The 12,878-nt window shown below is 38.3% G+C and overlaps 1 protein-coding gene across 13 annotated transcripts in view; it reads left to right on the forward strand.

The window, feature by feature from the left end:
- TRAF3IP1 (TRAF3 interacting protein 1) overlaps positions 1-12,878 on the forward strand; it is a 65,199-nt gene that overhangs the window by 11,197 nt on the left and 41,124 nt on the right. For 9 of the 13 annotated variants that reach the window (XM_074264426.1, XM_074264428.1, XM_074264429.1 and 6 more), the window contains exons 5-6: positions 13-480; positions 4,561-4,641. In XM_074264426.1, coding sequence (XP_074120527.1) covers positions 13-480; positions 4,561-4,641 — 549 coding nt within the window. The remainder of the gene's footprint in view (positions 1-12; positions 481-4,560; positions 4,642-12,878) is intronic. The other 4 variants (XM_074264430.1, XM_074264436.1, XM_074264439.1 and 1 more) reach the window with 1 other exon arrangement.

The raw sequence follows: 12,878 nt of genomic DNA on the forward strand, positions 1-12,878 counted from the left end.
TTACTTGTTTAGGAAAAAAGAAACTCTGAAATCAAAGACAGGAGCCCAAGCCGAGAACGCAAACAGAGAGAAGAGGGGAAAGATGAAGAAAGCAAACAGAGAGAAAAGGACCGAGACAAAGAACGGGAGAAGAGCAAGGAGAACGACCGGGAGAGGCACAAAGACCCTGACCGGGACAAAGTGAAAGACGGGGAGCGAGACCGAAATAAGAACAGAGCCAAGCAGGAGCGCGAGCGAGAGAAGAGCAGAGACAAAGACAGAGGCCCCAAGGACCGAGAGTTGGAGCGGGACAAGGAGAAGGACAAGAAGAACGATGGTGGGAAGGAGAAGGAACGATTGAAAGAAAGGGACAGAGAGAAAGAGAAAGAGAAGGGCAAAGACAAGGACAGGGACAAGCGGAGAGAGAGGGTGAAAGATGGGGAACACTCAAGGGAACATGAAAAGGACAAAATCAAGGAGCAGGAAAAAACCGAAAAAAAGGTAAGAGCCTTCCGCAGGACCGGTCGCCTTTGGGCCTCGGCTCCGGAGGAGCGAGGTGGGCGAGGGAGGCCTGGACTCAAGGGAGTGCTGGGTGAAGTCGGTTTTCCTGCCTCTGCTCTGGGCCCGGAGTCCACATGAACTGGTGAAATACCTGGTCTGACTTTAGGCTTGCTTGAAATGGGGGCCTTCTTGGGCTCCCTGAGGCTGGGACTTGAGCCAGCTTAGTCTGATGTGGCGTTGTGCCAGTGTGAGGGTCCATAGACCTTCATCTCTGGCTCCTCCCTGACTCGAGCGCCATTGGTTCCAGCTCCAACGCTGATTATCGTCATGGGCAAGTCGTAGATTGTCCCCTGAACTTCAGGAAGGTTCATCTCTAAAGGCCCTTCCACCTCAAAGTGGCAAAGAGGTCTGTACTGCATTTGGTGGTAAAGGTTTCAGTAGTGTACTTTGTCTTTTGTAGAATGTGGTAAGGAATTAAGTTTTTAAGACAGGTACTTGGATTTTGGGCTCTAAGGAAGATTATTTAAGACAGCAGATAAATAACAAGGTATGATTTAACTGGCGATCTTGTGGATTGAAGTCATTTGACTTAGTAGTGATGTAGCTCAAATGTTGTTAAACAGAAAACTTCTGTTAAACAGAAGAGATAAAAATATATATATATATATATCTGCGTTGACTTTGTTAGCCTAGGAGATACAATGCAAAACGGATTTTGATGTTTCGTACCTTGTCTCAAGATTATCTTTCTGATCGTCAGTCCCTCTCATAGGGATATGATTTAATTATTGAGCTAGAACCGGAAGAGATCTTTCGGATCACCTCAGCCAATCTTTTCATTTCAGGAAGTTAGGCCAGACTTGCCATAGAACCTAGAGGTGTTGGTGTCCTGGTCCTGTGCTGCTGACGCCCATCTGTACTGTGGCACCTCTTGTTATTAAATAGCAGACGCAGAGGAGGTTCCATGAATTTGTACTAATTGTGGAACATAAACCTGGGTTGATTTATTTCTTTATTTTAATCCTCAGTAGTGGTTTTATTAAATTTTCCCATCTCTAAGTGTTTTCCTTTTTCTTCCTAAAATTGGAGTGTTTTTAAAAAAAAAAAAAAAATTAGGATAATTAGTTAAGTTTTTATTTACTAAGATTTTATTGAACCCCAAGAGATCAAGAATCTTACTTTTAAATATTTCCTTTCATATGCCCCTTGAAAAATGGTCCTAGTGTTATGTTTTACAAAAACCTGAGTTCCATTATGACTTTTAGAATTTATAATTACATTCACATGTTCTACAAACTTTCCCCTCTCCTCAGGAGGTTGCCTCACATATGGCTAAAGTCCCTGCGCTGTAATGGATGGCATTTTTCAGAATGTGTCAGCGAAGAGAGACATTTTTCTTAGGCCCTTTGAAGTAGTGACTCGTGGGCCTTTGTGCCGAGATGAAGGCCTTCTGGGGTTTCATTAAAGGATGACTCCCATCTACCTAAAAGGTTCCCTGCATTTCTGGAAAGTAAACCGGGGCCAGTTGGAGCTGGAACATGTTGACCGCCTTGGCCATTTCAATTATGAAAAGGTTTTTAGACGCTTTGAGGGAAGGATAGAAGGAAGGTCTCAAGGTGGATTCTTGTCAGTGCAGCTTACTGATCATTTAGGGAATTGTGCGGAGTCAGGAGAAGCTTTAAAGGAAGCTTAGTGAGGGTTGGATTATATATACTGTGTGCTGCCTTGGCATTCACTCAGTCTTGCCCATTACTGTTCTTGGCACTCAGAGCCCCGGCGAGGATGGTTTCCTGACGTAAAGTTCACGATAGCCCGTGACGTTGGTAATGGACGTGCTACCTTCTCTGGGCCAGACAGGTGAAGTGATGTTCCCCAGAGAAACATGAGAAAAGCTATAACTGATCCAAAGTGAAAGAAGCAGAACAGTCTCTTCAGGCTCTTGCTTTCTTCAGCACGTCATGTGTCCACAAAACTGGACTGTTCCAAATTCAGAATTAAAAAATGATCTCATTCCAGGTCATTGCCAACAGTGCAAGAGGGTATTCATTTACAGTTCCTAACATAGTCCAATAAAAGGTCTTTAGTCCGTAGAGGGTCTTAAAGATGAAGAATCTGTAGATGTGGTAGGTCTGTGTGGGAATGCTGCCTTGGTTAAGAAATATTTGAATCCAATAAGATTAAACAAAATGAATAAATCAACACATTTAATTAAATATGACTGAATATATTTTTAAAGTAAAATTTTATCGATATCTTTTGTTTTTACATCAGTTATATTTCCCTTCTCCTAAAGATCCATCCCTTTTAAATAAAGAAGTAAAAAGACTGGAGAAAAGGGGTGGAGAACAGTTTTGCAAAACTAACCAGGATGTACAAACCATCTGCCATTATGTTCAGCATTTTACACCCACAAAGAGAACAGGGATAGGCTTACAATATCTCACTTGAGGATGTAGCAGTGGGACAGGTTTAGTCATTATAATTTATAATTTCATAGCACTCAGTTTCCAGTGGCTTTGTTGTTCTTTCCTTTGATATTGCTGTAGTCTCGATGTGCACTGTTCTCTTCATTTCTCTTTGCAGCAGTTCATATTGCTTCTCAGCATTCATCATAGTTGTCGTTTCTTGCAGAGTAGTAATAATCCATTACATTCATGTGCCACAGTTTGTTTAGTCATTACGCAGTTGGTGGGCTTCTACTTTGTGTCCAGTTCTTTGTGACCACTTCAAGTGCTGCTATGAATTTGGGGGGTGTGCTTGTTCATGACTTCCTTGAGGTACATGCAGAGCAGTTAGATTTGCAGTCAGTGGGTGGAGACATTTTAGTCACTTTTTTTGTCTCATTACAATTATTTTCCAAAACAGTTGGACTGAAGATATATTTCAGAATGACTGCAGATAAAGGACCTCTGTTCCTGGAAGAAAAGGATTGGGGTTTTTAAATCAGTTCTATTCACTACTTGGCTGCCTTTAAGCAAATCTTGGGCCTCCCTTGGCTAACCTTGATGGTTTAAAGCAGTGGTCCTCAAACTTTTTAAATAGGGGCCAGTTCACTGTCCCTCAGTCTGTGGAAGGGCCGGACTATAGTTAAAAACAAAACCTAGCACTCTGTCTCCGCCCCTCAGCCCATTTGCCATAACCGGCGCGTTGCATAAAGTCCTCAGTGGGCCGCATCTGGCCCATGGGCTGTCGTTTGAGAACCCCTGGTTTAAAGGAACCAGTAGTATCCAGTGAAAAAGTAGATGTGTTTTTAACCCACTTGAGCCACCATTAACACCACATTAGCCACCGAGAGAATGGCTTTACTAAAGCAAGCCGTTTGACCTATATCTTAATTTCCTCATAGGCAAAATACTTTACTTGTACAGAATTTTGTGTGAAGATTAAATGAAATATATTTAACCTTCCCAATTTTGAAGGATTCCTTTCCTCGCATATCAAGGAAACACATAACTTTGCCAGGTTTTTCTTATTAGATTAAAACAGTGGTCCTCAAACTTTTTAAATAGTCCCTCAGACTGTGGGAGGGCCGGACTATAGTAAAAACAAAAGCTCCCACTCTGTCTCCATCCCTCAGCCCATTTGCCGACGGGCCACATAAACGTCCTCAGTGGGGCCGCATCTGGCCCATGAGCCGTAGTTTGAGAACCCCTGGATTAAAACATTGCTTAATTGATTAAAATACTTCGAATATGATCTATATGAGAGCACTTTAAAGAATTAAGAGCACAATCCAGCTGCTATGTATGTACCCCAAAGAAATCATGATCAGAGTTTGCACCCAGTACTGCAACAGTTCATGCTAGAATTCTTTTAAAGGAAGTTTTAAGCTCTTACCTACCTTGCAGGGTATTTATGTGGGAAATCAATGGTTCTCATTGGGTTTTTGAGACTCTGCTGTTAGCATTTAAAATAATAACAAACTGAGACCTTAACATTGTGTGATTGTATGGTCTTACTCCCTGGGAAAATAATTATCTTATTGTCCTTGGAAGTTATGTGAAATATTTTGATGTCTTGTTAGATGTTATGTTAAATATTCTAAGGTAGAGGAGAAAAAGTGTTTTAATCATTTTATAGGCTGCAGGCACAGTGGAGAACTTGTCAAAAAAATTCTCAGAGTCAACTGTGAAAGACACCAGAATGGAAATGGACAGAGAGGTAAGCATGGCAAAAATGAATTTAAGTACTTTATTGTATTAGCTAAAACACTGACTCGCTGAACACGTAATGGGGGACATTATCGGAAGACTGCCTTTGTTAAGTGCCTCTGCACTTTGCGTGTGTGTGTGTGTGTGTGTGTGTGTGTGTGTGTGAGAGAGAGAGAGAGAGAGAGAGAGAGAGAGAGAGAGAGAGAGAGAGAGACAGAGACAGAGACAGAGACAGAGACAGAGACAGAGAGACAGAGACAGAGAGAGAGAGAAAGAGACAGAGAGAGAGAGAGAGGAAGAACATGTGCACACATCCATAGCTGAGTCTTTTTTTAAACAAAATAGTTAAATGTTTGGGATCTGAGATCTTCAGTGGAAGAGCTGGAATTTGATGTGACCCTAAGGGCTGCTGAAGAGCAAGATGCCATTAACATGTGGTCCTTAATTTGCACAAATAAAATGGCTCCCGTTCTGAATAGACCTTTTCTAGTATTGGGTCTTCTGGTGTTTCAGGGGCAGCCATCCTAGTGCTCTGACTCTTCATCTGCTTATGCTTGTGTGCCAAGTTCCCACGACACACTTAAGCTCCAGGCCCTCAGAGGGTCTCTCAGCCTCTGTAGGCAATGCCGTTGCTTCTCCCAAACAGGTTCTCCATCCTCTTCACTGCAGAAGCTTTCTCGAACCCTCTTGGTTCCTCCCCTTGTTTCCCCCATAATCCTACTTCTTCACTTCACAAGCCACAAGCTCCTTCTCTTCTACCTCAAAGCTCTTTCATTTAATTCCCCAATTTCTCTTCCTTTATTCAGTCTCATCTCCAAAGCCAGCCCTTACATGACCTCATCCCTATCTTCTCCTGCAGATTGCCTTCCCCAGCTGTCACATCTCCTTCAGACTCTTTTTCCCCTCTTTCTTTTCTGACTCCTTGAACCCTGCCCTCCTCCCCCCTTAGATCCTTCCTAGGTCCTGTCACATCCTCATGGGCCTTTAGCTCCAGTCTCCTTTTTCACCCTTGTTGCCTCCATCTCTCTCTCTCTCTCCTAAGTCCTCCATAGTCTGACCAGTGCCCTTTCTTTTCTCCACAGTCCAGCCATCCCTTGGTTGCCATTTTTTATGTTCTTTTTAGTGCCATCTTGCTTGATGTGATGCTCTTGGAGGTTCTGTCTAGAGCCCTGTTGTCTTCTCTCCATGGCTCATCCTTTAACTGGCATCTCTGTGAAGAACTCTCAGATCTCGTTATCCAAACCCCATTTTCCCCAGCTCCAGTCTCTCATCTCTAGGTGACTGCTGGACATTTCCACTGGATACCTGGATCCTTTCTAACAACCATCCCGATTCAATACGTTCACAGCACTATTCTCCCCACCCCCAAACCCAGTCCTCTTTCAGACTTCATTGTTTCTGTCAAAAGGTCATGTCCTTCTAGTTTGGCCTCCTTTGATGACTGGGGAAAGTCCTCAGTTTCCCTCTTTCCTACTCCCCAGATCAAATTCATCGCTAATCTTATTTGATTTCAGCTCTACAATCTCATCTGTGACATTATGTCTACTTGCCCAGCCACTATCTTTGTCCAGACGCTTATCACTTTTTCTCAACTACTCCAATAATCTCCTTTTCTCCTCCACTGCATCCTCCCTTATACAGCTCCCAGGATGACTTTGCTGAGCCACAGGTCCAGCCATGACCCACCACCCACATTGCCTCCGTCTACACCCTCAGTAAACTCTACTTGATTCCCTTTGCCTCTAGGACCAAGTACAAGATGTCCTAAAATTGTTAACAGTGTTGAAGCTTGAAATGACCTGTGACTTTGGGCACTTCATTTTGGTGTTTTTAATCCCCATATAATCTTTTATAAGCTGCCCTTCTAGACTGATTTCACGACTCTTTTTCGTGCCTGCCTGTGTTCCATCCAGAGATATCTGCCCCATGGACCTCCAATCTGACATCTGTTCTTCTACTTCAGTGCTGGAATCTTCTTTCTCACACGTGAGGAAATCTTTTCGGATGTCCCCAGTTATTGTACTCCTCCCCACCCAATTACTGTGCATTTATCTTTGAATGTGTTGTTTCTTACGTTAGAATGGCAGCTCTAAATGGGAATTGGTTCCCCTTTTTTTTTTTTTTTTTGTCTTTGTAGCTCCAGCATCGAGCAAATAGTAGATGTTTAATAAGTGGTTGTTAATTTGAATTGAATCAAATCAAAATCTTTCTATAACTTGTTAAATAGCATGTAAGAGTTCCGGTAGGCCCCAAATTCATCCCTTGAGGCTAGCTCTCTGTACTTAGCTAGGCTGGGCCTCAGATGATAGGAATGCTGCCCATTACTGGCCCGTCACTCAGAGCTACTCCAGCTTGATGGGAGCTGACCGAGCTTTCGCTCCTCTACCATACTTCAAGAAGCCAGGGTCGCCTCCACACCATCCTAAGGTAGGAAGATTTCAGTGGGCTGATCTTAGTGCTTTATGTTAAACAGTAAAAACAGATTAATTTGTCTAAGAAACATATGAGAGTGAGTATGTCGATAACAGTGATAGAATTTCTCTTTTGGCAGTGGTCTCACTTCATAATGTATTTGAAATTAAATGCACTTTTTAGGATTCTGTCACTTATTTATATTTGTATTAATATCATTATTAGATTTAGCATTTAAAAACTTTGTTGGGTAGGACTTATGTAGGAAACTTACTGCCATTTTATACTATAAAGAAATATAAGGGGCAGCTAGGTGATGCAGTGGATAGAGCACCAGCCTTGAAGCCAGGAGGACCCGAATTCAAATGTGTGTGTATATATAGACATCTATACACACACATATTCACATATATACTTTTCCAGTAGCCAACCCAACTCAATATATCCATAGCATTCTCCCCACCCTCAACCCCAGTCCTCTTTCAGACAGATAGATAGATAGATAGAGACATAGATGGATAGGTAGATATCGATATAGATGTAGATATATAGATATAGATAGATATAGATGTAGATATATAGAGATAGTGTAGATATATAGATAGAGATGTAGATATATATAGATATATATAAGTAGATATAGATGTAGATATATAGATATAGATGTAGGTATATAGATATAGATGTAGATAGGTAGATAAATATATAGATGAAGATAGATATAGATGTAGATATATAGATATAGATATAGGTAGATACATATAGATATAGATGGTAGATATATAGATAGATATAGATATAAATGTAGATATATAGATGTAGATAGATAGATGTAGATATATAGATATAGATGTAGATAGATAGATTATATATATAGGTAGATAGATATAGATGTAGATGTAGATATATAGATATAGATGTAGATAGATAGATAGAGATAGGTAGATAAATATATAGATGAAGATAGATATAGATGTAGATAGATAGATGTAGATATATATATAGGTAGATACATATAGATATAGATGGTAGATATATAGATAGATATAGATATAAATGTAGATATATAAATATAGATATAGATAGATGTAGATGTAGATATATAGATATATATAAGTAGATATAGATATATAGATATAGATGTAGATGTAGATATATAGATATAGATGTAGATAGATAGATTATATATATAGGTAGATAGATATAGATGTAGATGTAGATATATAGATATAGATGTAGATAGATAGATAGAGATAGGTAGATAAATATATAGATGAAGATAGATATAGATGTAGATAGATAGATGTAGATATATATATAGGTAGATACATATAGATATAGATGGTAGATATATAGATAGATATAGATATAAATGTAGATATATAAATATAGATATAGATAGATGTAGATGTAGATATATAGATATATATAAGTAGATATAGATATATAGATATAGATGTAGATGTAGATATATAGATATAGATGTAGATAGATAGATTATATATATAGGTAGATAGATATAGATGTAGATGTAGATATATAGATATAGATGTAGATAGATAGATAGAGATAGGTAGATAAATATAGATGAAGATAGATAGAGATGTAGATAGATAGATGTAGATATATATATATATATATATATATATATATATATATATATATATATATATATATATATATATATAGGTAGATACATATAGATATAGATGGTAGATATATAGATAGATATAGATATAAATGTAGATATATAAATATAGATGTAGATATATAGATATAGATGTAGATATATAGATATAGATAGATGTAGATGTAGATATATAGATATATATAAGTAGATATAGATGTAGGTATATAGATATAGATGTAGATGTAGATATATAGATGTAGATAGATAGATAGAGATAGGTAGATAAATATATAGATGAAGATAGATATAGATGTAGATAGATAGATGTAGATATATAAATATAGATGTAGATATATAGATATAGATGTAGATGTAGATATATATAGATATATATAAGTAGATATAGATATAGATATAGATAGATATAGATGTAGATAGATAGATAGAGATGTAGATATATAGATATATATAGGTAGATAGATATAGATGGTAGATATATAGATAGATATAGATATAAATGTAGATATATAAATATAGATGTAGATATATAGATATAGATAGATGTAGATGTAGATATATAGATATAGATAGATGTAGATGTAGATATATATAGATATATATAAGTAGATATAGATATAGATGTAGATAGATATAGATATAGATGTAGATAGATAGATGTAGATAGATAGATATATATATAGGTAGATAGATATAGATATAGATGTAGATATATAGATATAGATAGATGTAGATAGATAGATATATATAAGTAGATATAGATATAGATGTAGATAGATAGAGATGTAGATAGATAGATGTAGATATATATATAGGTAGATAGATATAGATATAGATATAGATGTAGAGATATAGATATAGATAGATGTAGATGTAGATAGATAGGTGTAGATATATAGATATAGATAGGTAGATAGATAATAGATGTAGATACATAGAGATCGTGTAGATAGATAGATATAGATGTAGATATATAGATATAGATGTAGATATATAGATAGATATAGATGTAGATAGATAGATAGAGATGTAGATATATAGATATATATAGGTAGATAGATAGAGATATAGATGTAGATATATAGATATAGATGTAGATAGATAGAGATAGGTATAGATGTAGATAGATAGAGATGTAGATAGATAGATGTAGATAGATATATATATATAGGTAGATAGATATAGATATAGATATAGATGTAGATATATAGATATAGGTAGATGTAGGTAGATAGGTGTAGATATATAGATATAGATAGATGTAGATGTAGATAGATAGGTGTAGATATATAGATATAGATAGGTAGATAGATAATAGATGTAGATACATAGAGATCGTGTAGATAGATAGATATAGATGTAGATATATAGATAGATATAGATATAGATGTAGATAGATAGGTGTAGATATATAGATATAGATGTAGATAGATAGGTGTAGATATATAGATATAGATAGGTAGATAGATATAGATGTAGATAGATAGAGATCATGTAGATATATAGATAGACATGTAGATAGATATAGATGTAGATAGAGATAAGTAGATAAATATATCGATGTAGATATATAGAGATCGTGTAGATATATAGATAGAGATGTTGATAGATGTAGATATATAGATATGCACACAAACACACACATACACACACGGATGCTCAGTCATTTATCTCAGTTTTCTTTATCTTGTTATCTTATAGAGAAATTAATTCAGATCCTTGTTATTTTAGTTTTGTGTTTTTAGTGGGATTTCTTTTCATATGAGCTTTTATAATTCAGAAATTCATGTGTTGTCACATTTTCTCCTCATCGTTTCTTTATGAACTTTAGTAGAAAATGGGGGGACTGAAAAGTGGGGTCAGTGCTCACTTCAGATTAAACACAGATCCCCAAGAAGCGAGAGCATGAAAGGAATAGTCCAACTCTTCCAACATTCTATGATTCCATGAAAGTTCGTCTTCATTTTAGAGCTCAATCCCAGCTGGGAGGGGATGAGTAGTTATTGTCACTTTAAAGCTCTTAAGTAAAATACAGCACAATTCTGTGTAACTATTTAGGAATATCCCTTTTTTTTTTTTTTTTTTTTTTTCCAAAACAAAACCCAAAAAATGATTCTAAAGCTTAGTAAATTGATCAGTTTAAGTATGACTGCCTTAAAAACTCTTATCAGCTTTATTGTAAATCATCAGCATTTTGTCAGAACTCTCACAGAAATGCAGTCCTCCTTTAGAGGGGCCTCAGAATTCATTTTGTTTCAAGCAGTTCTATTCTTTATTGTCCCAACGAGTCACAAATTCGAGTTCTACTGTCCTTGGGATCTGCCCTGCTCCAGCAAGTCCGTGCTTGCTTTCCATTTTGGAGAGGAGAGCTTGCATTGCTCTGGTTAACTGTGGTAAAATGAAGGAGAAGATGGGGAGCCTTGTCCATTGTGTTGTGCTGGTCCCGAATGTGGTGCAGCTGGAGATTGGCTGCAGGGCTCCTCCTCCAGAACGTTGTGGCCATGTAGACAGCCACAGCCAGGGGGTGTCAGGGCGGGTCTCAACCCCAGGCCTTGCTGCAAAGCTGGCCCTTCCTCTGCTGGTTCAGGGGCCTCTTGTTGAGCTTTGTTAAAGGGACTTATGAAAAAGTGAGGTTCATTTCAATGCTTATAAAGAGTAACTCACTTTGTTAGGGAGTGCCCTGTGTGCCACCTGGAATGGTGATCTGGAAGGCAACATGGTGTCTCTGAGGGGTGACTGTGCAGGAGACTGGGGAGGAAAGCCGGGCCCTGTGTTGATGGCATTGCACTTTATATTAGGTGTCTGGTCATCTGGGAAGATACCAATGTTAAAATAGAATAGGCTACGAAATCATCACTTCCTTGTCCTTCCTTAATGAAGTCGCCCTCCAGGCCATCATCATGGCAGGAGTACTAGCTTATGTTCCAGTCGTTCCCAGGGCCATGTGGGATAAAATCTAAACTCCACTCGTTAGCTTTCCAGGACCCTCAGTCCCCATCTCAGAGGATCCTGCTCCCCTTTCCACGCTCTGCTCACTAGGCAAAGCCCCCTTCTCTCTGTTCCTCATGACCCTCCACCTCCCATCTTCATATCTTTACCTGCAGGACTCCCTTACTTCTGCTATCCAGAGAGCTTTTCTTCTTTGAACATGCCCCTCAAGCTCAGTCTTTTATATGAAGCCACCTCCCAAACTTCACTTCTTTTCATATATTCGGATTGCTTAACTTGATGCTGTATCTGGTTTTTATATGTTCCTCTTATTTGTAAGCTTTTTCAAATAAGAGCTGTTGCGTTGTTTGTGTTTGTATCTCCTGCCCCTGGTCTAGTGCCCAGTATGTAGCTGATGCTTAGGAGGTTCTGGTTGAGGATTTGCTCTGTAGTCTCTGGATGGTTCTGCTATACTGGAAAAGCATCTGATCTTGGTAGCAGATAGAGTCTCCTATACAAGAAGCAGCCTCTTTATCTTTAAAGAGCCTCCTTATCAGTAGGATGGCCAGTAGTTGAAGAATTGGTTGGTTGGGGTAGCCCAGGAAACTCAGAAAAAAATTCCTGTCCTTGGATCTGTGGCGGGCCTAGTTTTGACATGGTAGTCCATGTAGCTTTAAACAGTCGATAAATGTTTAGTTGTAGGTCCTCGGAATAGGAGATTTGCCCACTGATGAGCAGATTAATGACCTACTGAAAGAACTGAACCGTACTTATATTATTAGTTTCAAAATGACCAAAACCGAAACAGAAGGAAGTTGGAGCAAAACAAAGAGAGGAATATATAGAGACCAGATACAGCATCAAATTAAAAGATGAACAGGCATTTTGGAGGTGTCTAGTGTGTTAACGAGGCACATAGCTAGGCTCTGGGGATATTTTTTTGTTTAAACTTAAACAGGCCAGACCTCAAGGAGCTCACATTCTTCCAAGAAGGGACAACATGAAGCAGGTGAATAGAGTATGTATTTAAAATGGACAGTAATGATAGGCACTCATATCTTGGGGTGAGCCATATCAGGAAACGCCTCTTGAAGAATCTGGCAATTGAGCTGAAACTTGAAAGGCAGCCAGATAGTCTTAAGAGTCAGAGGAAAGGAGGGAAAGCCTTCTGGGATGAGGGACAGCTAATGCAAAGATGGAAGCTCATGTTACTTTGTTAGTTACTTTGGTTCGAGTATCACATGGAAATGTGAAAGCAG

This window comes from Sminthopsis crassicaudata, chromosome 4 (genome assembly GCF_048593235.1).
Source record: "Sminthopsis crassicaudata isolate SCR6 chromosome 4, ASM4859323v1, whole genome shotgun sequence".
Classification (NCBI taxonomy): Eukaryota; Metazoa; Chordata; class Mammalia; order Dasyuromorphia; family Dasyuridae; genus Sminthopsis; species Sminthopsis crassicaudata.